At 39.2% G+C, this 27,091-nt stretch overlaps 2 protein-coding genes across 5 annotated transcripts in view; one reads left to right on the forward strand and one right to left on the reverse strand.

Annotated features, from left to right (window-relative positions):
* LIPM (lipase family member M) lies at positions 1 to 26,676 on the forward strand. 2 transcript variants are annotated; one of them, XM_044934946.2, is made up of 9 exons: positions 1 to 361; positions 3,741 to 3,858; positions 9,295 to 9,493; positions 10,481 to 10,590; positions 11,831 to 11,967; positions 12,098 to 12,244; positions 15,093 to 15,164; positions 16,552 to 16,623; positions 26,495 to 26,676. In XM_044934946.2, exons 1-9 carry the CDS (start codon positions 215 to 217, stop codon positions 26,576 to 26,578), a joined length of 1,086 nt encoding a protein of 361 aa, XP_044790881.1. In that variant the 5' UTR covers positions 1 to 214; the 3' UTR covers positions 26,579 to 26,676. The 2 variants fall into 2 exon arrangements, with proteins under 2 accessions (XP_044790881.1, XP_006058501.1); XM_006058439.4 differs by lacking the exon at positions 26,495 to 26,676 and adding an exon at positions 19,417 to 19,686 and having other exon boundaries at positions 2 to 361.
* The window catches only part of ANKRD22 (ankyrin repeat domain 22), a 28,079-nt gene continuing 22,028 nt past the window's right edge, over positions 21,041 to 27,091 (reverse strand). Inside the window, exons 3-5 of one of the 3 annotated variants that reach the window (XM_025273946.3) lie at positions 25,664 to 25,741; positions 22,750 to 22,848; positions 21,041 to 22,487 (exon numbers count right to left, since the gene is read on the reverse strand). In XM_025273946.3, the coding sequence (XP_025129731.3) occupies positions 22,410 to 22,487; positions 22,750 to 22,848; positions 25,664 to 25,741 (255 nt within the window). In that variant the 3' untranslated portion in view covers positions 21,041 to 22,409. The remainder of the gene's footprint in view (positions 22,488 to 22,749; positions 22,849 to 25,663; positions 25,742 to 27,091) is intronic. The other 2 variants (XM_025273944.3, XM_025273945.3) reach the window with 2 other exon arrangements.

Genomic DNA, 27,091 nt, shown 5'->3' on the forward strand with positions numbered 1-27,091 from the left:
AGGAGCCAGATAGTATTGGGACGCTCTGGATGGTGTTTCCATTCTACCTTATGTTCCTTCATTCCTATCAACCAAGCTTATTTAATATGCTTTGGAATTTGGAGAAGAAATTATAGCTGGCAAACATGTGAAAAAGTTTTTAAACCTAGAGGCTCTTCTGACTTTAGAATCAGTTGTTATATGACCAGGAAGAGATAAATGCAGGTGTTGAACCATGCCAAAAATCTTGTCAAGAGAATGGATTGTTTCATACAGAAACGAGATGTGGCTTCTGATCCTGGTGGCCCATTTGTTCCAGAGAAATGTGAATTCAGGACATATGCGAGCTATCACTGTGGACCCAGAAGCATTCATGAATATTGTAAGTCGGGATTTTCCGTGTTTGGGGGAAAGGAAGTACCTTACATGCTTATTGCTTACAACTGTGTATTATCTGCATTGTGTACCATATTTATATGTGGTTGTGATTTTTGCTAGTAGAGCATAGTTGTAAATTAACATATTGTCCTGAAAAGAACACTAAGCTGGGTGTGAGTGGATATGGGCTCACCTCAAACAGTTTTGGTAAATTCAGGCAAATAATTAAATCCCTTTGAGCTTCAAAGGCAATTTAACTTTTTCTTGAATTCTTAGGTTCATCCTATGAACTGTTAAATCATTGCAGTGTCTTGGGTCAAGCTCAGAGCTATGATTATTTCCATATCATCTGTGCTAATTATATTCCTCTTCTACTTTTTCCAATATTAGAAAGATGTTAGACCTCCTTTCTTAGTCTCAGGACAGCCCTTTTTAGTAACATTTTGTGCCATTCTAATCTATTTAGTCCTAGTTTGAACTGGTAACTCTGTTGACTGGCAATAAAAGGGCAATAAAAGGGCAATAGAAGGGCAATAAAAGGACCCTTATGAATGATAGAGAGGCCTTCCTGTTGGTAAAATTAATGAATGATGTGACCTCTCTAGGCATCCCACAGAATTTTTTTTGGCTTCTGCTCACATTCTTAGCTGAATTTTAATAACATTCATGGTATAGTAATACTTATCCCAGAGCAGACATTGTGATGAAAGCTGAAAAGATATTATTTCATCTTCACTGTCCTATGCTATACATATGACCATCCTCATTTTCCCAGTCAAAGAGCTGAGATGAAAGAAGTTAAGCAACTCAAATCAGGCCACATCCTTGGTAGGTGGTAGAACTAGAATTCAAATCTAGGCCTGCCTGAACACACAGCTTATGATTGTAACCACTCTGCAATAAATCCTCCCAGGGAAGAAGAGGCTGCCTCCAGCTGAGTAAGGTCACTCTCTGTAATGTTCATGCTCCACAGCTTTATCATAGACTTAATATACCTTTATACAGATTTAAGATGCTTTTTACAGAAACTTCCTTGAATGAATTCTAAAACTCTAAATAGGCTATCAAAATATTCTGAATCTACACACATGCAAATACTGGGAATGGGTTGCCATTTCCTTCTCCAGGGGATCTTCCCCACCTAGGGATCAAACTCTCGATTCCTACATTACAGGTGGATTCTTCACCATGAACCATCGGGGAAGACATATAAATTAGTACTCTGAAGCACTTCTATTCTACTTCATTTAATTTATATGAGAGATTATAAGAATTTTCTATCTTACTTTGTCTCTCCATGTACAATTCTCCATGCCAAGTCCAATTGAATGGATTTTAGTCTTAGGGCTCCTGAAGCCCGAGCGTTGTGTAGGTGCTGGGCACACCCAGTGGGTGAGGCCCAGGGAGATTAGCTATATCTACAACTAAAGAGATTCTCTTCACTCAACAACCCAGAAGAATCTGTATGGGAACTTCTAAGGGCCAGAAGGATGTCTCCTAAAGATCTGGCTCAGCGGGGCTAGTGCACTGGGACGACCCAGAGGGATGGTATGGGGAGGGAGGAGGGAGGAGGGTTCAGGATGGGGAACACATGTATACCTGTGGCAGATTCATTTTGATATTTGGCAAAACTAATACAATTTTGTAAAGTTTAAAAATAAAATAAAATTCAAATTGAAACACTCTAAAAAAAAAAAAAAAAAGAATATGCCCGCCAATGCAGAAGACACAGTAACACGGGTTCAATTCCTGTATCGGAAAGATCCCCTGGAGAAGGAAATGGCTACCCACTCCAGTATTCTTGCCTGGAAAATGTCGTGGACAGAAGAGCCTGGCAGGCTACAGTTCATGGGGTTGTAAATAATGGGACATGACTAAGTGTCTGAGCATATACACACAACTAATTCATATGGATATAATTTATCCTATATTTTGCTATACAACTTGCCTCACTCAAGTATTCTTCCAGCTAGTGCTAATTGAGCACCTGTTAGGCCTCAATACTGGGCTAAGCACCGAAGTTAGAGAGATCTAAGCATATCAAAGCCCTGAGTTCATGGAGTTAACAATCCAGCAGAGAAGACAGACACTCAATTATTAACCACAAGAGCAGTGACATCAAAAAAGAAAATGTAAAACAGAGAATTTAAGAACGTTTTTCTGAAGAAAGATTTCTTAACCTGAATTCTGAAAGATGAATAGGAGTTACTTGAAGGGGTAGGGGTGATTCTAAATACAGTAGCAGCTAATGCTCATTAAGTCCCTACTATGAACCCGTCAATCTTGTTGGTGTCATATGTGAATTATCTTTTTACATTCTTTGCAATAATCCCACAGAATGAAAACCATTGCACGTGCATGTCTGGGTGCTCAGTTGTCTTTCAGATCCCACAGGCTGTAGCCTTCCAGGCTCTTCTGTCCATGGGATTGTCCCAGCAAGAAAATGGAGTGGATTGCCATTTCCTCCACTAGGGGCTATCTTCCTGACTCAGGGATCAAATCTGCATCTCCTGCATTGCAAGCAGATTCTTTACCACTGAGGCACCAGGGAAGCCTGAATAAACTATTGGTATACCTAATTTATGAACAAAAAAACTGAGCAATAGGGACAGGTTAACTAAATTTCCTAAGATCACACAGTTTATGTATTAGTCCAAGAGTCAGGATTTAAAAACTCAAGCGGTGGGACCCCACAGCCTTTCTCTTAACTACTATGCCCTTTTATCCTGTATACTACACTGGCCACTTTGCACCTGGCTTTCTCCTCTCCTGTTCCTTTAAAACCAGCAGCTAATAGGAATAATTCCCTCCTTCTCTAAGTAATGACAATGGGCAGAAACTGAGGATACTTAGGAGATTTGGCAGCTTTATATTCTACAAATGCATTGGAATTACCTGATTCCTAACCTGAAGTGAGTCAGTAATATTTAAGTGCCCCGAATGTTTCTGACACATGCTCAAGTTTTGGAATAAATGTTCTTGTCCAGTGGTTCTCAAATGTTAGAGTGCATCAGAATTTCCTAAGAGACTTGTTAAGACCCAAATTGCTGGACCCTATCCTCAGGGTTTCCAATTCAATAGGTTTGAGTGGAAACTGATCATTTTGTGTTTCTACCAATTGTCCAAGTGATGCTATGCTCTTGGCTCAGGGCTACACTTTAAAAACTATCCTTCTAGTTCAATCTCCACATTAAAGATAAAGAAAATGAGAACTGGAAAAGGTTTACTTTTTTTTTTAAACAATAATCTAATTAGCTAGTGAGAAGCAAGGAATTTCTTATCTATTTCTTCCATGCTCAAGAAATCTTTTTACTTTATAATTATTGAGAACATAACCATACAGAACTGAACTAAAAAAAAATTTTGTTTTGCTTTTTCTGTAGAGTGAAATCATCCAACATAAAGGTTATCCTTGTGAGGAGTATGAAGTCTTAACAGAAGATGGATATATCCTTTCTGTTAACAGGATTCCTCAAGGCCTCGGGCAACTTAAGAAGACAGGTATGATTTCCCCTATATTATCCCAACATCGCAGTCTTCCCTACAGTAAAGAATTCCTTGTGATTTGAGTATGTAGAAAGGAACATGGATTTTTGGTATAGACTGGACCCATTATTCCAGCCAAAAGGTGGCTTCAGCTCCTTCTTAATTCCCATCACCACTGCCCTACTCCCAATTATCTCAAATAAACAGTGAGGTATGGTTTTTTGGGGTTTTTTTTTTTTTTTTGGCTGTGCAGAGCACACAGGCTTTCTCTGCTTGCAGCACACAGGTTTAGTTGCCCCTCAGCATATGGGATCTTAGTTCCCTCACCAGGGATTGAAACCACATCCCATGCATTGAAAGGGGAATTCTTAACCACTGGATCACCAGGGAAGTCTCTAAACACAGAATTTGCTTTTCAAAAAACACCTTCAAGAAAAGTTTATTTTTTATCCCTTCTAGTAATTAATTCATTCCCCCCAATCCCTCCTATATAGATATTCTAGAATATCCCCTGATGATCTCTTAAATAAATCACAGCAAACCTTGTTCACAAAGAATATAAACTCCAACATGGCATCTGATATCCACCCTAGCACACCATATTCCCCATCCAGATAGTCTTATAAATATCCTGTAAATATTTAAGATGTTGCTTAGCTTTTCACTAAAGTCTTTTAAAGAATTGAGCACTATATGTATATTTTAAGGTTTTGGTACATGTTTCCATTGCTCTTACAAATCCCTTTTTTTTAATAATGATTTTCAGCCACTGTTGGCTTTTAAGAAGTTCACCTTCATTACTAATTAAAGTACACCCATCCTTCAGCTACATTTGGCTCTATTCCTTTTAAAAGGCTAGAGCTACGTTTACAGCATCCGCTATGTTATCAGTCATGAGTACAGATACTGTAATTTCTTACTGTCTTCTTTCCATATACCAGGTACAATGCTAAATTCATTTACATTAATCCCATTTAGCTTTCATAATAATCTGAAGAAACTGCCACTCACAGAGGTTAAATTACCCAGAGAATCTCAGCTAGTACTTGCTAGTATGTTGCAAAACCTGCACTCAAATTAAGATTCCTCTCTTAACTAGGACCAGAAAATGCTGAATGAATGCTATTTGGCTCTGGTATAAAGAAGCTTCAGGGTTCTATTTTACTCTAATTTACATTTGTACAGCTTTTTCAAATAATATATCTTCATTTTATTTTATTTTTTTCTTTGGAGTATAATTATTTTATGTTGTTACTTTCTGCTGTACAGGAAGTGAATCAGCTAGATGTATACATACATCCCCACCCTCTCGGACTTCCCTTCCTCCCTACCCCAATCCCACCCCTCCTAGGTCATCAAGGAGCACCAAGCTGAGCTCCCTGTACTATAAAGCAGGTTCCCACTAGCTACCTGTTTTACACATGGTGGGAACCTGGCGAGCTAAGTCCATGGGGTTGCACAGAGTCGAACACGACTGAGCAACTCAGAACAGCACACAGCACAGTGTATATATATCAAGCCTAATCTCAAAATTCACCCCACCCCCTCCTTCCCCGCCCCCCATGTCCACATATCAGTTCTCTAGGTCTGTGTCTCTATTCTTGACCTGCAAATAGATATATCTGTACCATCTTTCTAGATTCCACATATATACATTGTGAAGTGAAAATCTCTCAGTCGTGTCTGACTCTTTGTGACCCCATGGACTATACAGTCCATGGAATTCTCCAGGCCAGAATACTGGAGTGGGTAGCCTTTCCCTTCTCCAGGGGATCTTTCCAACACAGAGACTGAACCCAGGTCTCCCATATTGCAGATTCTTTACCAGCTGAGCCACAAGGGAAGCCCACATATATACATTAATATATGATATTTGATTTTCTCTGAACTTACTTCACACTGCATGACAGACTCTAGGTCCATCCACATCTCAACAAATGACCCTATTTTGTTTCTTTTTATGACTAATATTCTATTGTGTCTATATACCACACCATCTCTATCCATTCTTCTCTTGATGGACATTTAGGTTGCTTCCACATCCTGGCTATTGTAAATAGTACTTCAATGAACTTTGGGGTACACGTGTCTTTTTAAATTATGGTTTTCTACTGGAGAGGGTGTGGAGAAAAGGGAACTCTTTTGCACTGTTGGTGGGAATATGCAGCTTTTTTTCACACCAGCTAAATAGCTATGCTTTATATATGACCAGCATGCCCTTATGTCAGTGCTTTTGAACTTACAGTTCTCTCTCTGGACCACAGTTTCATCAGATATCCATGCAGTTTGCTCTGGCCTCTCTTTCAGGTCTTCTGCCATGTTCTTCCCTAACCAGTCTGTTCAAAACAACAAACCCTTGCCAACTATGGAGATCTGGCCCTTTATCTGGATTATTTTCCTTATAGCCCTTAACACCATTGATATGATAGATATTTTCTCATTTGTTTATTAACTGTCTCTCCCAACCAGGATGTAAACTCAGCAAGAAACTTTATCAGTTTTGTTCAAGGGTATGCTGCTACTGCTGCTGCTAAGTCGCTTCAGTCGTGTCCGACTCTGTGCGACCCCATAGACGGCAGCCCACCAGGCTCCCCCGTCCCTGGGATTCTCCAGGCAAGAACACTGGAGTGGGTTGCCATTTCCTTCTCCAATGCATGAAAGTGAAAAGTGAAAGTGAAGTCGCTCAGTCGTGTCTGACTCTTAGAGACCCCACAGACTGCAGCCCACCAGGCTCCTCCGTCCATGGGATTTTCTAGGCAAGAGTACTGGAGTGGGGTGCCATTGCCTTCTCCGGTTCAAGGGTAAAACCAGTGCCTAAAATAGTGCCAAGCACATGGCAGGTGCCAAATATATGTGGAATGAATGAATGAATGAATTTTGTATAAATAAATGGCCTGGAGATAGAACTTTTTCACTAAGCCCCACGAATCCTAGAGGGATAGCAAGCCACAGTTCTTCCAAGCAATCAGGAGACTGTGGACTTTCATAAGCTTAGGGGGTTACCTGCAGTACCTATTCACGATGGAGTTTGTTTTCTTAAATACTGTTTATTTAGACTGTTCCCTCATTGCCCAGGCAATTGGAGTTCAAGGTGAAAGTGAAAGTCACTCAACTCGTGTTCGACTCTTGGCGACTCCATGGACTACACAGTCCATGGAATTCTCCAGGCCAGAGTACTGGGGTGGGCGGCCGTTTCCTTCTCCAGGGGATCTTCCCAACCCAGAGATCGAATCCAGGTCTCCTGCGCTGCAGGCGGATTCCTTACCAACTGAGCTATCGGGTGCAGAATACTCTCCTCTAGTGGCTGATGTTGTTCCTGCAGCCCCCATTGGCCTCTTCAAGGAAGAAATCTCCCAGCAGTGATGGAAAAGGATTTCTCAGCATCTCTTCAAAAAGAGGGCCGATAAAATTCATATCGAAATGACTGAAAGATGTCTATAAGTTTGTGACAAAAGCCTTTTTTAAATTGTATTTTCTCAAATAATCGTTGTTAGCTTCAAATATTTACATCAAGAGGTGAAATAGGCTGGGCCATCTTCAGAAATGATAGATACTTAAGCAGCCCTTACACACTCACCTGCTGGCTATAATTTAAATGAAAGCCCATGACTCAAGGGGAAATTTGAAATTAAATAAATCATTTCTAAGCCGTGAACCATAAGTACAAAGCGTACTGCTAAAGAGGACCAAGCTGGCCCCAATTATGGGAAACGTCCTTAGGGTTCCAAAGAGGAGCACTGATTCTCCTTGATTTGATCACCTCATGTTAAGGTCATCTCCTTGAGGGTTAAGAGGATGAACTCAAGGACTAGACATAAAGGAAAACCTAAAATAACTCTGAGTTCCTTTATCCTGGCCTTGCAGTAGCAGCCTGCGAGTTCTCTCTCCAGAAGGATAAAATGAGGCAAATGGCATTCATGAAGATTGCCCAGATGCTGAATGAGTTTGCTATAGAAAGGCCTTTGTCTTATATGGAGCCTCTGAGTATGGACTGAGTATGGACTCAGTTCACTGATAAGAACTCAGTTTACTGAATGACAGGAGCTACTATCTTTTAAGAGGTCAGGCATTTCCATTTTGGCAATATTTAGCAATGATCACTTTGCTAAGGTGGTGTCTGCTGTTTTTCTACCATAAAGTTCATATTCTTCACTCTGGAATTCATAAATAATTTGTGAGGAGATATTTTCAAGATATGTAAATATCCTATCTCTTCAAACTTTTACCCACTAATTTTAGCATCCATGGATGAGTTTATAACACCATCCAAGTTTCCATATTCCCTGGTGGCTCACACAGTAAAGAATCTGCCTGCAATGCAGGAAACCTGGGTTCGATACATGGGTCAGGAAGATCCCTGGAGAAAGGAATGGCAACCCACTCCAGTATTCTTGCCTGGAGTCTTCCATGGACAGATGAGCCTGGCAGGCTACAGTCCAGAGAGTCACAAAGGTCGGACACAAATGAATGACACTTTCACACACATGCTGTAACTAAGAGGTTTTTTCTCCCATAATTACTGTTTATTCTTTTGTTGGTGTCAATGTCAACTCATACATTTTTAATTTATTCAATGGGATGTAATTTATATCATCATTATTTATTTTGATGTTAAAATTTTCACATGTTTAACAGTTGGAATTCCTTCAAGTTGGCTTGCCAGTCCTCTTGATATGAAAGACTTATAATAATTAAGCCATTAAGTGTATGGTGTATGTGTGTGTATATATATGCATGTGTATGTAAATATCATAATATTTATAATTACATAAGTGTATGTTTATATATTATTAATATAGTAAATATATAATATATTAAATATATTTGTATATATTTATATGTGTGTATATTAATAGTATGTCAATAATTATATATACTTTAGAATCCTAATTTTAAATTGTATATTAATTTTATTGCTCAGTCACTAAGTTGTGTCTGACTCTTTACAGCCCATAGTATACATTATTGATATTATGATATTAATATACACATATATTTATATATGATTTTATAATATAGCTTATTAAAATATAATAACATTATTTTCTTATTTATATATGAAAGTTATAATTATATATAATTACATTAATCATTATACTATACGTTCTTCCTGGGGCACTTCCAATATCCTCTGACCCCAGACAAGTCTAATGATAATGGTAACTACACAAAAGCAACAATAGAAGGCAAACGCTATTGATTCTTTCTCTGTGCCAGACATTCTGCCTTCTGCTTCTTGTGCACTATTTTACTTACTCATAACAAAAATACTATTTTCTTCATGAGGAAATCAAGGCATAGAAAGGTTAAGTAACTGCCCAAGGTAATCAAGTTAGCAAGCAGCTGAATCGAGGTTTGAACACAGGTCTGTCTAACTTTAAACTTTCAAACACATTAAGGGATAAAGCAGGTGCAGAACATTACACGCTATTGAAATTCACTTTTCTGTAGGTCCCAGACCTGTGGTGTTACTGCAGCATGGCCTGTTGGGAGATGCTAGCAACTGGATTTCCAACCTGCCCAACAACAGCCTGGGCTTCATTCTGGCAGATGCTGGTTTTGACGTGTGGCTGGGAAACAGCAGAGGAAACGCTTGGTCTCGGAAGCACAAGACCCTCTCCATAGACCAAGATGAGTTCTGGGCTTTCAGGTATATGTAAATCTTGAGAGTGGAGGTGGACATGGATATCTTTGGGAGAACCGAGTAAACAATTAGCGCTCCTGGTATTAGGATAATTTACTTTGGTTGGCCCATCAATATCCCAACACTATGTCCCCTAATTGTCATAGTTGACTAGTGATTCTCTGGGGGCAGTAAATTGAGTTCCTCAAGTAGAAGGTTGGTATGGCCAGTGGGATAAGAATGATGGTTAGTGTCAGGCGATGGAGACTGGAATGGGAGAAATGTAGGTCCATTTCTTTGTAGATGGATATCCTGGGACTGACTCTTCCCTAAGTGATGACTCCCACCCCCAGAAGATGATGAGGACAGGCAGTGTTAAAGATATACGGGGAATGAATAAGCCTTAGGGGCCATCAACTTGGTTACTATATCTCTCACACTCTTACAAAAGTTTTTTTAATGTTTTTATTTGAATGATCTATTGATATTCAACTTGCTGTTTATCCGTTTCACCAGAGAAGGGAGCCTGCAGCATCTTTAATACATTTCATATAAAAAATCTGCATAAGAATTATCTGGCAGTCCAATCGTTCAGACTTCATGCTTCCACTGCAGGCAGTATGGGTCTAATCCCTGGTGGGGAACTAAGATCCTGCAGGTCGCCTGGCATGGCCTAAAAAACAAACAATCTGGTTGGCCCTATTCTATTCTGCTAGTCGAATAACAAGGACACCCCCATCAGGAGGTGGAGCTTGTGCTCACTGAATGTTGATTAAGATGGTTATTTCTCTTTGATAATATTTAGAGAAAACAGCAGTTTGCTAACAGCCCATGATCCCAGAGGCACCCATGCATCATGGGTTTGAAACAAGTCCATCCTGAGTGTTGTGAGGAGCACAGTATCAAGCTGATGGATGGGACTGACAACTCAAGGGTGTTTGTAAACCCTGGGGGGCTGCTTTTGTTTGTTTCTGGTTATAATTTTTCATATAACTTTGTCTTTTCCCCTTGTAGCTATGATGAGATGGCTAGGTTTGACCTTCCTGCAGTCATAAACTTTATTTTGCAGAAAACGGGCCAAGAAAAGATTTATTATGTCGGCTATTCACAGGGCACCACCATGGGTAGGTTCCAAAAAAAATCAGGTTTGTATATTCAGGAGAAATGTGAGCGTATACGAGCACAGCCAGGCCAGGCATCACACACTTCTCTCAGATCTGGCTTCTTCAGGGCCATGAGATTCTGGTTTCTCCCTGCCCACTCTCCTGCCCCACAACATGCAAATATCAGCTTAGACAGAGAGTATGCAGGCGCTTTTGAAATAGACACATAGTATTTCAAATATAATGGCCATGCCCTGCTGTCTACGATAGTATTTTCCTCCCAAAGGCTCTAGAAAGATTGTCCCTTTGCAATCTGGGGTATTAGTCTCTATTTTATAAGTATGGAAACTGAGGCACAGACTGACTTTACCAATATCCCATACCTAGTCTATGGGCAGAAATAAGAACTGGAATCCAGTTCACTGGACAAATTTTCTACTAGTATGTGTGAAAGTTGCTCAGTCGTGTCTGACTCTTTGCAACCCCATGGACTATACAATCCGTGGCATTCTCTGGGCCAGAATATTGGAGTGGGTAGCTGTTTCCTTCTCTAGGAGATCCTCCCAACTCAGGGACTGAACCCAGGTCTCCCACATTGCAGGCAGATTCTTTAGCAGCTGAGCCACCAGGGAAGCCCAAGAATACTGGAGTGGGCAACCTATCCCTTCTCCAGCACATCTGCCCAATCCAGGAATCAAACCAGGGTCTCCAGCATTGCAGGTGGATTCTTTCCCACCTGAGCTACTGTGTTCCGAAAAGCTGGAGATCCAAGAAAACCAGCAAAACTCTGTTATCTCGATACCCATTATGTTAGAGAACATGCTTTTTATCAATAAACAAGAAAATGTCTCTCATCCTTGATGTCTCTCACTATAAAGATTTATGAAAAATACCTCACAAGCATCTGAGAATTAAGTAAGATCCATGAAACTCTCCTGCAAAGTGTCTAACATATAGTTACCTCTCAAAATACATATTTTCTCAAAATCCATATTATTGGGTTCAATAATTTAATAATTCACTGAGAACCTAGTAATGGGCAGCAAGTATCCTATACGTCAGAGCAAGCTCAGAGATGTGGTTGCTGCTGTTGTTTTTGCCTGTCAAGGAGCTTATAATTTCTCAAGAGAGTTAGAACACACATAATTACTTAGCTACTAAGCAACAAAACAATTACTGAAACATCTTGATAGAAGTAAAATAAGCATTTTATTTGCTCTAGGATATTCAATATCCATGTTGACATATTTCTTTTTTGCAGGCTTTATTGCATTTTCCACCATGCCAGAGCTGGCTCAGAAAATAAAAATGTATTTTGCTTTAGCACCCATAGCTACTATTAAATATGCAAAAAGCCCTGGGACCAAATTTTTGCTGCTGCCAGATATGATGATCAAGGTATGTGACTCCTCAGAAAATTCCTTGCCTATGCACAAGAGTTTTCCAGCCCATTGGCTAGGAAATACACTTTTATATTAGAGATACTTCTTTTTTACTATAATGACTATTTCATTTCATGTTTTTACAGGGATTGTTTGGCAAAAGAGAATTTCTGTACCAGACCCGATTTCTTAGACAGTTTGTTGTTTACCTTTGCAGCCAGGTGATTATGGATCAGATTTGTAGCAACATCATGTTACTCCTGGGAGGATTTAATCCAAAGAATATGAACATGGTAAGTGGCAGCCTAGTCAATTCTCAGTGTCCCAGAACAAAGCAAACAATTATTAGTCTCTCTCCTTGAGGGTGAGCTAATGCCAGGGAAGATTTAGGGAAGTGATGCTCCAAGAAACTCAGTTTTCTTCAAATCATAATACTGTGCAGAAAATACTTCAGCATGGGCTGAGTCAAGTTTAACATAACAGCATGACTACACATTAACTCCATAGATTCAAGATTGAAGAGGTCTGAAAGCAGCTTTACTATAGTGAATTAACATCTGCAAAAATATGTGATTAGAACCCATAAGTCAAAACAGAAAACTGCTGTGCACCATCCATGTCTTCTTTTTACTCAGATCTTTCCAGTTTGTAGTTTAAGTCCTGTGATAGGCTGTCTGGGAATTTCAGTTTGGCTAAGATAGCTTCCCAGGGCTTCCCAGGTGGTGTTAGTGGTAAAGAACTTGCCTGCCAATGCAGGAGATGTGGGAGACACAGGTTTGGTCCCTGGGTTGGGAAGATCCCCTGGAGGAGGGCATGGCAATCGACTCTAGTATTCATGCTTGGAGAATCCCATAAACAGAGAAGCCTGGCAGTTTATGGCCCATAGGATTGCAAAGAATCAGACACAACTGAAGCAACTTAGCACACACAAGGCATAGCTTCCATTTGGCAAGTATGACAGTGGGTTCCCCAGGAAGCATACTCTGAGATGGAGATTCGTGTGCAGAATGATTCAGGCTATGGCCTTGGGATAACACATAGGAAAGGGAAGGCAACAGGACTTGGTAGATCAAAAAAGTCCAGCTGGGATGTAGCCTCAGTGGGAACCTCAGTTGACCCTCTAGGGATCTGTAAAGATGGGAAGATCCTTCAGAATTGTCCCAAGTTAGCATGAGAGGGCTGGGTCTTTATAACCCCCACATCAAATAGTCATTTAATGCAGACAGCACCAGGCATGGGGAGATGGGCAGTGCAGCTCTCTGCAGAGGGGACAGCTCCCCAAGGGCACCAGACAGCGGAGGGCTATCTGTCAACAGCTGGAGGAACATGGTTTTAATTCCTGAAGATTTTTTTGCCTTTTTTTTAATCAAAAATATGATGAATAGCTATCATTTGATAAGCATTTTATTGTATGCCAGGCTATTATTCCCTATAACAACCCTATGAGACAGGTATTATCAATATTCCCACTTTACAGATTAATAACCTGACATTTAGTGGATTAAGCTATGCTCTCAATTTCTCCTAAAAAATAAACAGCAGAAGTGAGATTTGAATGAGGTCTCAGTTAATTACTTTAGGAAAGCTTTCTAAAAGATAAAGTCAGATGTCTAATGAGAAGCTTTTCTCAGATGAAAAATTTAGGTGCTTGGGACAGGTTTAGGGGCATTTTTTAATTATGTGCATGTATAGTTTTCTATTTCATGGATAAATGCTGAGACTATAATGATGTTCCCATTTCTGAATTTGACACCCTGAAGATTTGATCTTCAGTTCAGTTCAGTCGCTCAGTCATGTCCGACTCTGCGACCCCATGAATCGCAGCATGCCAGGCCTCCCTGTCCATCACCATCTCCCAGAGTTCACTCAAATTCATGTCCATCGAGTCAGTGATGCCATCCAGCCATCTCATCCTCTGTCGTCCCCTTCTCCTCCTGCCCCCAATCCCTCCCAGCATCAGAGTCTTTTCCAATGAGTCAACTCTTTGCATGAGGTGGCCAAAGTACTGGAGTTTCAGCTTTAGCATCAGTCCTTCCAAAGAACACCCAGGGCTGATCTCCTTTAGAATGCACTGGTTGGATCTCCTTGCAATCCAAGGGACTCTCAAGAGTCTTCTCCAACACCACAGTTCAAAAGCATCAATTCTTCAGCGCTCAGCTTTCTTCACAGTCCAACTCTCGCATCCATACATGACCACTGGAAAAACCACAGCCTTGACTAAATGGACCTTTGTTGGCAAAGTAATGTCTCTGCTTTTGAATATGCTATCTAGGTTGGTCATAACTTTCCTTCCAAGGAGTAAGTGTCTTTTAATTTCATGGCTGCAGTCACCATCTGCAGTGATTTTGGAGCCCAGAAAAATAAAGTCTGACACTGTTTCCACTGTTTCCCCATCTATTTCCCATGAAGTGATGGGACTAGATGCCATGATCTTCATTTTCTGAATGTTGAGCTTTAAGCCAACTTTTCCACTCTCCTCTTTCACTTTCATCAAGAGGCTTTTTAGTTCCTCTTCACTTTCTGCCATAAGGGTGGCATCATCTGCATATCTGAGGTTATTGATATTTCTCCCGGCAATCTTGATTCCAGGTTGTGCTTCTTCCAGCCCAGCGTTTCTCATGATGTACTCTGCATAGAAGTTAAATAAGCAGGGTGACAATATACAGCCTTGACGTACTCTTTTTCCTATTTGGAACCAGTCTGTTGTTCCATGTCCAGCTCTAACTGTTGCTTCCTGACCTGCATATAGATTTCTCAAGAGGCAGATCAGGTGGTCTGGTATTCCCATCTCTCAGAATTTTCCACAGTTTATTGTGACCCACACAGTCGAAGGCTTTGGCATAGTCAATAAAGCAGAAATAGATGTTTTTCTGGAACTCTATTGCTTTTTCCATGATCCAGCAGATGTTGGCAATTTGATCTCTGGTTCCTCTGCCTTTTCTAAAACCAGCTTGAACATCTGGAAGTTCACGGTTCATGTATTGCTGAAGCCTGGCTTGGAGAGTTTTGAGCATTACTTTACTGGCGTGTGAGATGAGTGCAATTGTGCGGTAGTTTGAGCATTCATTGGCATTGCCTTTCTTTGGGATTGAAATGAGAACTTCCATTCATGTCCCACAAAATACTCATGCTTTGTTACAGAGCCGAGCAAATGTGTATGTCGCTCATACTCCTTCAGGAACATCTGTGCAAAATATCCTGCACTGGAGCCAGGTAAGGATGCTGAATTTGTACTCTTTGTTTAAGGTGTTTGTGCAGTTTGTCTGGAAAAGTCAATGCTCTTTGGGCAGCCCAGGAGTTGTTTCACCTTTATTCCAAGATGACACGTGATTCTGTCAACACTATTTCAACTGTGAGTTTGATCTAGAACATTGAAACTTTTCAAGATATGGGTGGAAAGGATTAGCCCTAGGACATTTTTAGTAGACTTCTCAAAATGTGAATTCAGACGGTTCAGGTGAGACCTTCTCAGTCTCTAGCCACCTCAAAGATAAGACTGGAGATAGGCTTTTCCAGCAGGATGGCATGGTCAAGTAGAAATAAAAATGCAAACGCAGGTCTAATTCCCCAGAGAGGTTTCCACAGAAGTCCTCTGTGCTGCAGATTGCACCTGTAGCCGAGGAAGGAACGTCCTGATGAACAGTCACGGGAACTATCTCTAGGCACAGTGTGGTGAGTTTGTTTTGCGTTGGTTCAAGGAACAATGTGACTGCTGATTATTCTTTCACATGTGAAGAAGCAACAAAACTAATATTGCTCATTATAGATGATACTATAGAGTGACCCCAGTAGGCTGTGGGGATAACAATGCACACAGGACAGAGAGTTAGAACCTCACTAACCTTAGATTCTCACCTACTAAAAATGCCCCCGGAGAAGGGAATGGCCACGCACTCCAGTATTCGTGCCTGGAGAACTCCATGGAAGGGGAGCCTGGTGGACTCTAAAGTCCAAGGGACTGCAAAAGAGTCAGATGTGATTGAGCAACTAATGTATATACATATATACTAAAAATACTACTTTGTTTTTAAAAATGAGAGACTTTTAACTCAACAAAAAGTTGTAATAGTGATGATGACATTAATAAATCATAAATATTGGTACTGTCCATTTTTCTAATTTAGAACCTAGTCAAATTGTTCTTCAAAGGTCATTGTTATATTTTGGTAGATGTGTGTGAGAGTGAGAGAGAGAGAGAGAGAAGAGTGGGGAGAGGCATTTTATCATTAAAATCAAAGAATTCTAAACTGGATTAAGTGTTGGTCATCTTCTTCCAGAGTCACTACATTGCACAACTGTAGGGGGTACTCTCCCACTGTGGGTGTGTGCAGGATACCCACCGACATAGACTATGATGGGGATACACTCCCTGGGGTTGTAATATGGTGGTCAAGTTCTGTAGCACATTTTTCTTCCTGAAGGACCTTATTCTTGTCTTTACACTCGCCTGAAGATTATCCTGAAGTTGAATGGAAAGCAGCTTCAGGCTTTGTTCTCTGCTTCCCTCATAACTGCAGACTTGGCAGCATGTTTTCACCCCTCTTCCCACCTTTATCCCTTTACACATTTGAATGCCATCTAAATTTTTGTTTCCTTTTAGGCCGCGAATTCTGGGGAACTCCGGGCATTTGACTGGGGCAGTGAGACCAAAAATCTGGAAAAAGGCAATCAGGTAAGAAAATCAAATACCATCTGCTGAAAATATATCCATTTGAAATGCATGAGAGAAAAGTTATACTGGCAGTTTATTCTAGAAATGGAAATAAAGTACAAGAAATCAAGTAGAATAGAATACTACTCAGCCAAAAACAATGAAATAATGCCATTTGCAACAATAGGGATGAACCCAGAGATTATCATTCTAAGTGAAGTATGTCAGAAAAAGAAAGAAAAATACCATATGTTATCACTTGTATGTGGCATCTAAAATATGACACAAATGAACTTGTCTACAAAAGAGACTTACAGACAAACAGAACAACAGACTTGTGGTTGCCAGGGCGGAGGGGTTAGGAGACGGATTGACTTGAAGTTTGGGATTAGCAAATGCAAACTATTATATATAGGATGGATAAACAACAGTGTCCTACTGTATAGCACAGAGAACTCTATTCAATATCTAGTGCATATAATTGAAAAGAAAATGAAAAAGAATATATATCTGAATCATTTTGCTGTACAGCAGAAATTAACACGACATTGTCAGTCACCTATGTACATGGCATAAAATAAATTCTTACAAAAGAATTCAAGTAGAAAGTAATTAGTTCTGGTTCAACTTCATTTAAGAATGAGAAAGTTTAAAGCTTTGACAAGAGACTTTTAGAAGTTAAAAAAAAAAATCTGTTATAATGCTTAGGAGAACTTTTCTGATGATGCTGCCTCTGTGAACAAGGGACTGGGCCTCCTAGGAGCAAGACTGGGTAGACAGTGAAGGGAAGGGTGTAGTCTGGTGGCTGCTAGAAAGATCTTTCAAGATTTAAAAACAACAATGACAACAGAAAAAAAAAAATGAAGATGGCAGGAGTGAGGTTGGTTCATGGTACAGTAAAAGGAGTATTAATAATAAGTGAGAATTACTGCATTAGTTATGCCTCTGCCCTACAAAGTAATGTAATGATGGCTAGACTGCTTTGATTCTTCAGGTCTCAATCTGTTTCTCTTTAAAATGAAATTATTGGATGAGATAGCTTGTAAGAATTCTCCCTGGTTACACTTTTAATGAATCTGTAATCTGCAAGTGAAAAATATGAAAACATATTACCCAAAAAAATGTGTGTGTGAGATCAATGCTATGGACTAAAATTTAAAGTAAAAGTAATGGGCATCAAACTTTTCTGAGCATAAAATCTTCACTGAAGTTTATTGGTTAGCTTGTATATGAATGTAAACAGATATTGACCACACAAACATAAAGCTGGAGGGAGCAAAATACACACACAGGTGAATCTTTGAGAGTCTCACATCATACTTAGCATCCACTTTTCTATAACAGTCTAGATATAAAAGTCTAGGAAACTGGAGAGACCATTGCAGTGCCACTGAAGAGCAAACTCTCAATCACGAGTATCAGCTATATATTTTTAGATCCTTCTTTTTCCTAAAAGATAGCTTTAGAGAAAGCATACCAGTTCCAAGGTAGATTTAATTAATCAATATTTAAGGTCATGAATTAGAAAGTGAAGCATGCAAAACATGTGACAAAAAATGTCATGGAAAGAAAAACACACATACCAGAAAGTATTATTACACAAAAAGATATCATAGAGGCACACAGCCTTAGAGCCAGTCCTGATATTCAGGCCAATCTTTTCACCTGTTAGATGAGAAAAACATAGGTTCCATAGACTATTCCAACCTTCCATATCTAAAGTGAAAGTGAAGTCGCTCAGTTGTCTCCGACTCTTTGCGACCCCATGGACTGTAGCCTACCAGGCTCCTCTGTCCATGGGATTTTTCCAGGCAATAGTACTGGAGTGGATTGCCATTCCCTTCTCCAGGGGATCTTCCTGACCCAGGGATCGAACCCAGGTCTCCCACATTTTAGACAGACGCTTTACCATCTGAGCCACCAGGGAAGTCCTTTCCACATCTAGTTACTCTATAAAAGTGGATCTGACCACAAACTTGGATGAAGACCATATACATATGTCTTATTATAACTCACAGTATCAGATGCTATTCCTTCAAATTCTTAAAAGCCACAAAGAGAAATAAAGACTCCCAGGATTGGAGTCCTGGGTCCAGGGTGGATTTTCTGAGAAGTGGGCCTGGACATTTCTGTTGAGAGTTCTTAGTGTTTATTAACATCAAGGGCTCTCAGCCAGCCAAACTGATCTGGTAGTTCTGTTTGAATAAGAGAAGATCTCAAGAACTAGGAATCCTATATATCCTTTCTCTGGGTGATGGGCGACTAGAGCAGGGATCTAATTCTTACCACTTCTAGGTTCAAACTCCCTAAGTTTCAGTGCCATTGGCTTCCCCATGTTTCTGGAGACACAGGACAGAAAACCCCTGTGAACAGCCAAGTCCTTCTCAGTAGGTTCCATCCTCTTGCCTTTCTCTGTAGAATCTTTTCAATCCGACCTCATGAAATGTTGTGAAATTATCTTTGAAAAAAACAGGAGTATTATCTTTTAAAGGCAATTTATATATTAAATATTTACTAATAGGAAGGGAAAGAATTGAACATGCGATACCAAAGGTGCTAGACAATTGAGATGTTTTCTCATTTAACTTGGTAAATTATTCCAGGCATCATCCACATTTTGCAGATGAAGAAACCGAGGTTAAATGAGGTTAAGCAGGAGCTGGAGTAGAAACTCTCAATGCAGTTTTGTACGGCTCCAGTGCCCATGTACCTTTCATCACAACACAGAGTGCATTTACTGAGTTTATTAGAAAAGTAAATTATGAGTTTGGAAGTCCAAATGTTATACAGTTAAAAACTATTTCTTTTCTCTAGCCAACTCCTGTAAGGTACAAAGTTAGAGACATGACAGTCCCTACAGCAATCTGGACTGGGGGTCAGGACTGGCTTTCAAATCCGGATGATGTGAGAACACTGCTCTCTGAGGTGACCAACCTCATCTACCATAAGAACATTCCTGAATGGGCTCACGTGGATTTCATCTGGGGTCTGGATGCTCCTCACCGTATGTACAATGAAATCATACATCTGATGAAACAGGAAGATACCAGCCTTTCCTGGGGAACTATTAGTGTAAGCCTGTGAAGCATCTGATACTAACTAGTCTTAGGAAAAACCTCATGAATGATGGGGTCAAGAATGAAAGATATTAAAGATTTTCAGCATTGGAAACCCACCATATTAGTAAAAGGGAGGGCAGAGATTAGGGTTAAGATTGTATTCATTCCTTCAGATTTTTTGCATTTGAGGCTAAAACTGACATTTAATTTTTTCAGTTAATTGAACTACTCATTGGGTGAACACAGTTTTCATGTACTATTGTGTATTCTGCGATCTTGAAAGGTAGGTGTTAGCTGACAGCTAGAAATTATCTAGTCATTCTTTACATCATTCAAATAAACTTCCCTAGAACTTTTATTCTTCTCTATGAGCCATATTTTTGGAGCAATAAAATAAAATGATGAATTGGAGTCAGAGGTCTTGAATCTCCAGATGGTTGCTGAATTTGAAAAAATAAGCTAGATGTTTTTACTTTATTGCTACAGAGACATAAGACTACCTCAGGAAGCCAAGTTGCTTTAACCAAAAAAGAAAAATCAATGTACAGTATAGATGAAAAGGCCAAGATTCATAGCTGAGAGTCAAAGAAGATTATCTTCTAGGATATTTACGAGTTTTTCCAATAAAGCGTGTGTGTGTATTTCAGTACCTAGATTCTAGCTCAAGCTTCTTTGATAATTTACAGGTTGTTGCTAGGAGACCTACTGGCTACAAATGTCTAGCCCAGTTTTATGCCTTCAAAAATTAAACACCAGGAAGAAAGTTTTAAAAATATCATGAACAAAATGAATCCAAAACTAATACAATTATGTAAAGTTTAAAAATAAAATAAAATTTAAAAAATAAAACTAAATAAATAAAAATAAAAATATCATGAACATAATACAACATTGTGCTTTGATCTTAACAGAAGTACTGTTATTAGACAATCATACCCAGTTCAGCTCAGTTCAGTTGCTCAGTCGTGTCTGACTCTTCGCGACCACATGGACTGCAGCACACCAGGCTTCCCTGTCCATTGCCAATTCCTGGAGTTTACTCAAACTCATATCCATTGAGTCCGTGATGCCATCCAACCATCTCATCTTCTGTCATCCCCTTCTCCTCCTGCCCTCAGTCTTTCCCAGCATCAGAGTCTTTTCAAGTGAGTCAGTTCTTCACATGAGGTGGCCAAAGTATTGAAGTTTCAGCTTCAATATCAGTCCTTCCAATGAATATTCAGGACTGATTTCCTTTGGGATGGACTGGTTGGATCTCCTTGCAGTTCAAGGGACTCTCAAGAGTTTTCTCCAACACCACAGTTCAAAAGCATCAATTCTTTGGTGCTCAGTTTTCTTTATAAGCCAACTCTCACATCCATACATGACTACTGGAAAAACCATAGCCTTGACTAGACGGACCTTTGTTGGCAAAGTAACTCGTTTATAAGTCTGAATTTATTTCTTTAGAAAATTGTTCAATTTTCACACAGTTTCAAAAAAAAACAGTTATGAATTACATGGTATGGTGATTTTGCAGAACTCTGGCACCAAACTGAAAGCATACTGGCAATTTGTTGGAAGTTTCACTTTTTTATTTTTAAATCTTCAGAGTCACCTTATAACTCAGTTCAATGTGAATAGATCTTAGATAATGTAGTAAGAGATTTAAGGTCTTCAGAATCTATATCTACACACAACTACTTCCCTCAAGAAGTATGTGCTTAAGGTACTGTGCAAAGTTCAATGAATTTTCCTGGATTTTATTTTTTTATTAGACCTTTGTTCTGTTTGGAGATGGTAAATCTTTCATTCTTAGACTGCATTTGTTACTACATGCTGTGTAGTCCATGGCTAAAAATAACCAAGATGCAGTCTTGCTTTGCAAAATTCAATCATTTTTAAATATGCTTATTTCTGTTCTGTCTCACTGACAAAGAACTTGAGACAGATCTTTCAATGTTCACTATCTCTCCTCTAGAAGTTTAATCCAGACGCCACCTCATCACATAGTTCTTTCTTGTAAAGAATTCTTTTATTCAAATAATTTACAATATTTTAATTTTATCAATAAAAAATGCACTAACAAGATTAGTAACTGCCCTGCATTCACAAGAGAATCATAAAAATATTTTTGAACAAACAACTTGATAGTCACATAATCATGTTTGAAATCAAGACGGCTCTAATTTGTACATTGATAGCAAAACATCTCGAGATGTGCTGATACAGTGGCTCTTTGTAAGGGAAAAAAAAAAAAAGCTGACTTGAAGCATTTGCCAATATTTGTTGTTGACAACTGATACATGATTTTGTTGAAGATGGAATACTTACATATAAATCTCTAAACCTACACACATACATATACCATTCTGTACGAATATATCTGCTTGATTCTTCGTCTTATTACTCAAAGGAGCCTCAGAGGAACAGTTTGTTTCTTGGGGCAGGATATGGACGGGACAGCCAAAAGAGAGAAGAACACTGATCCTTTCCTTCAGGAGAGATTGACTTTGAAATATCACCTTTTTTTTACTGATATGGAGAGTCCAACATCTTTAGTGTCTCCCCCAGAAGGATTGTGACCACGATGAACTCCACTGAGCAAAAAACATTGGAAATACAAAGCTCTTCAAAAATGTTACCCATGGCAACCAACCTTATCCCCGTACCATGGGGGTCCCCAGAGTGAATGGTCTGCAGACCCATAGTCCAAGATTGAGACACAATCCAGGCCTTTTACTACTTCTTCATATGAGATCGCAAAGATTATGATGCTTTCCTTAGCATTAATTCAATCTGGGAAAATTTTAATCTCTGTGCAATATCCAGGGAAGTCTCACCATCCTGAGAAGAAAAAGAAACTGTAGTTATCGCCAAGAAAGTCAAATGTCAATGCAAAGGATCTAGTAAATAGTTTAGTGTGATTGACTCACAGGCTTGGCAAGGGCTTTGAATGTCACTGGGTTCTAACTTTAATGGGATAACTTGATTCCTTAATAATTTGCTATTAACAACTTCAGGGGCAATTTATTTATGTCAACACAAGGCCAACATTAGAAGGTGATGCTGCTGGAAGGACCTCAGACCGTGGTCCACAGATCCTTACCTTATTCTTTATCATGGGGTTTGCATGGGCTTCAAGGAGCAGAGGAATGAGCGTCTGGTTTTTCATTTCACAGGCATAGTGTAGTGCCGTGCAGCCATACTGAAACACAAAAGACCAACAATATAACAGATCCATCGGAACCCTTACACACTGTACATGTGGCTTCTTTAGCAAGTACTTTTCATATTTTGTCTTGTACAACTAAGCCAAACCAACAGTCTGCAAACCATCCATGTGCAATTACATTTCTTGTGCTCAAAAAGCCTGTTCTGCCTCAGTGTGTATATTATCAACATCCTGTAAGTCATCCATATCTTCCCTTCTTGTTTTCTGTTCCAGACTAAACAAATTCTGCTTATAAAAGGCTGATGCTGAACTATCCCAGGGTTTCTTTCTACAATTCTGGACAATCACCATCTTGATTATGTTACCATCTTTTCTCTTAAAGAGTTCCCAAGTTTTTACAAATATCATCCTTTATGGTTCATAATCAAAATCCCTCCAGTCTGAAGAAGGTTGCTGGTGCTCAGATGTTATAGCACACCTACGAGATCAGTGCTGGTCCACATAGTCATTGCTCATCCTTGCTTTGTTGTAGCTTATATTATGTTATAAGCTTACATTACATTATTATATTATATTATAGCTTATATTATGCTATACTATAGCAGATCTACTGCTGCTGCTGCTGCGTGGGTCTAATTTAAAACACTAACTGACAGTCAAAGGAAATTTATAGCTGAGATATTCGTGCCCCAAATTTTGTCTTTTAAAAAGCAGCCAAATAACTATGATTTTGAATAATAATATTCAAGAAGTGAAGAAATAGTATGCTTGATTGTCAAGACTAATAAAATTGACTCTGGATCTTATTCCCCAGAAATTCCTCTAAGATCATAGGAAATAATGCTGCAATCACTTATTTTTTATTAAATGATAACATGTTAAGTGAAGATATGGATCTGAATTTTTCCATGTGAAATAAATAGGATCTAATTACCTAAAAATGCAATATACTATATTACTTAGATTTGGAAAATGGACCTTAATATTCAGATGGTTTTTGAAAAATAGTGAGGAAAGAGTGTGTCTGCATGTATGTGCTTGTGTGTATGCAGAAATGTGATTTTTCTATCAGAGATGGAGAGAGACATAGATAGTGAGAAAAATGTCCTAGGGAAATTTCAGTCATAGGCAAAGTTTTAAACCTTTTTTAAGGGAAATTAAGTTTGTAATTATTATTATGAACACATTTTTAAAAATAGATACATTCTCTGTTGACTCATTTATATACATCCTTGGTGTAGCAAGTTGAAAATCATCAACTACTAAGTTAGACACCAAGAAGCTCTGGATGAAATGATCTTTCAAGACATTACACGTGTTTTACATATTTTTAGTTGTACAAATAACACTAAATAAGCAGAATCTTGAATTAGACAAGACATCAGAAGTCATCCAATACAGTCTTTAACCACAAATGGTTAGACAATACTTAAAGCAAACACTATTAAAAAAAGAAATACACCTTTTGAATTTAAATAAGAAGACCAAGCAATACCTGCAACAAATCTTTTAGGTTTTTTAAACATCTTACTTTATACATTTTAAAGTTATCTAAGAAAATGATGATGCACAGTCTATCCAAATTAATCCAAAAATAATTCTACCCTAAATAAAAGGGAAAACATTAATTTCACAAATGTATTCTCTTGGGCATTCTCCTCCTGTATCTCTCTCTCTCTCTCTCTCTCTCTCTCTCTCTCACACACACACACACACACACAGAGTGTGTTACCTCCATTTAAACAATACCAATATAACCAAAACTAAAATTACAATAATGCAAACATGGGTGGGGACATTTTCTCTATTACAGAAAAATGGTAATAAACATGCACACACAGCATAAAATGTATGATGTACACAGCATAAAATACACAGCATGGATCATAAAGAAAACCTAAGAATACTGGTTTTCTTAGGATCAAATTTCAACTTGCATGCCCTTTCAATAAAGAACTGGGAATCAAAATTTCATTTTACTAATATAAGCAAAATTTCATGCCAGTAAACTTCTGATCCCTATATTATCATGTAAAGAGAAGATGAGTACACGGGTATGGAGCAAAAGGTGAAAACAAAATCTTATATTTAAACAGGAAGAAAGTAGCTTACACTGCTTCTGTTATCACTGTTTTTACTGTCATTTGGATTTCTCTTTGACCTCTGGCCCTATTTTTCCTTGGTTTGCAATTGGGGACCTTCTCACTAGTGGATTGGGGTTTTGGCTGCAACAGCTGTTAGGATTCATTGAGCACTTACTGTGTGCCAGTTACTCGGCTCAGTGCATCACATGATGAGCCTTGTAGGAACTAGTGATGTCCCCATCTTACAGATAAGGAAACCCAAGAGTCAAGTAAGTTTAAAACTTGCCACAACTCGCAAAGGTAAAAACTGGCAAGGTTTACGCACAGGCATTGGGATTCCAGCTTAACTACTGAGAATGCACTTTTGTAATCAGAGCCTCCATTTTTCTTACCTTCCCATTACTGGTGGAGCAGTTCTTTTAAAAATGTCCTATATTCAATAAAAGTATTAATCCCATGAGTTCAGTGGCAATCTAAAGGTTGCCTGACATAGTAAAAAGGAAGAAGAAAAAAGAGGGCAGGAGGGAGTGAGGCAAAGAAGGAGGGAGTGAGGCAAAGAAGGAGGGAGGGAAGAAGAAAGGCGAGAAAGGAGGAAGGAGCAACTAAATGTTCAAGTGTTTCACAAAATAAAAAACAAGCAACTTTATAGATGACAAGTATTGTTGTTTAGTTGCTAAGTCATGTCTGACTCTTTTGAGACAAGTATACTACCCATAAGTACCATTTTGAATGTTATTTCAAAGTGACTAAAAATGTAAGCTTACACAGTCTATGGCATTAACGTCAACACCAGCATTAAGCAGCATTCGTACAAGAGCCTCATTCTGCTTCGTCTTTGACACCTGTTACAACGGCAAGCACAAGAAGAACAAGAGCCGGTTATTTACAAACATTGTCTCCATCTTATATCTGGAATATTCCCATCAATAGGCTTTATTTTAATCCCAACATCCCCCTGCATCTATGCATTGTCGGGAGCCAGGAGCTCCGCCTGTGGCAAAGGTCATGAGGAAAGAGGCTCGACATACGCAAAGGCGGGATCGAGCCTCAGGAGTCCCCCTGGAAATTTTCGAGCATCTACCCCCAAAACCAGAGCCTGCCTACTTTACTACTTTGTGTTCTCACCTACACCTCTGACTTTACAGGGGGCTGTCCCCCACCACCTCTTTCGGAGAAGAAGTTAACTTAGAGCTCCAGTTAATAATAATTCCTGGGCGTGACAGGAGTGTTTTAACCTACAAACTCCTCTGAAGGTTCTCTAGCCTGCCTGACAGGCTTGTCCGGCCACATGTGATTGTTCACAGCCTCCCAACCGTGAGAGGCACGAGATGCTTTAAACCTTCTAAAAACAGGTTCTTTAGAGAAGTTAGAAAACTATTAACATAAATATAGTGGGCTGATTAGAAACTGTATTGGTGAAGGGTTTTTCATTTGTTGAGCCAATGTTTACTGCTAAGTCTCCACATCCCCTGTCCTTATACACATTAATGAATATATAGAAGAAATAAGTATTAACCTTTGATATTAATCACATTAGACCTTAGGCTAAGCAAATTCTTTCCTTAATTAAAACCCACTACACCTTCACCCTATAGGAATGTAACTTTATCTGGTACCTTCGGAAGGTGGCGTCTGTTTCAAGAATAATCACCCCCTGGAAAAATAAGTGTTCTGGTTGACTGACCGCTGTCACAAGGAGAGGGTCATAAATTGTCAGCAGGCCTCCTGGCCAGAAGATGATGTAACACCCCTAAGACCTCTGTATACATTTGTATGAAACACCTGACTTTAATAAAAGTCAGGACTGCTGACCCCGTGTGACTTTTGTATAACATCTCAGTGTATAAAAACAGACCCTGGAAAAATAAAAAATGGGATCAGTTCCTTGAAATACTGGTCTCCTCATGTCATTCTTTATCTCAAACTCTGGCTGAGTTTCCATCTGGAGCGCGGAGCCCACCAAGCTTACTAATTTTGCCTGGGCTTCTAGATCCGACCGGGGAGGCCTCAGTGTCTCCTCTCCTTCGGGAGAACAGAATGAGGCCTGCGGCCTACGTAAGTGGTGCAAACTTCTTGTCTTGAAGTTTTATTGGTTTCCCGTGTAAACCAAGCTACTCAGCCTCTTTTCTCCACTGAATTTTCCTGCTGAGCTATCCTCGTTCTATTACTCTTTATATCTATAATTAATATTT

Source organism: Bubalus bubalis, chromosome 23, assembly GCF_019923935.1.
Source record: "Bubalus bubalis isolate 160015118507 breed Murrah chromosome 23, NDDB_SH_1, whole genome shotgun sequence".
Lineage (NCBI taxonomy): Eukaryota > Metazoa > Chordata > Mammalia > Artiodactyla > Bovidae > Bubalus > Bubalus bubalis.

Excerpts from the sequence above, each read along its gene's own strand:
- LIPM (XM_006058439.4), top strand. The coding sequence starts at position 215 with ATGCCAAAAATCTTGTCAAGAGAATGGATTGTTTCATACAGAAACGAG. Across the intron at positions 362-3,740 it reads CAGAAGCATTCATGAATATT|AGTGAAATCATCCAACATAA; the intron begins GTAAGTCGGGAT and ends CTTTTTCTGTAG. Across the intron at positions 15,165-16,551 it reads ATATCCTGCACTGGAGCCAG|GCCGCGAATTCTGGGGAACT; the intron begins GTAAGGATGCTG and ends GTTTCCTTTTAG.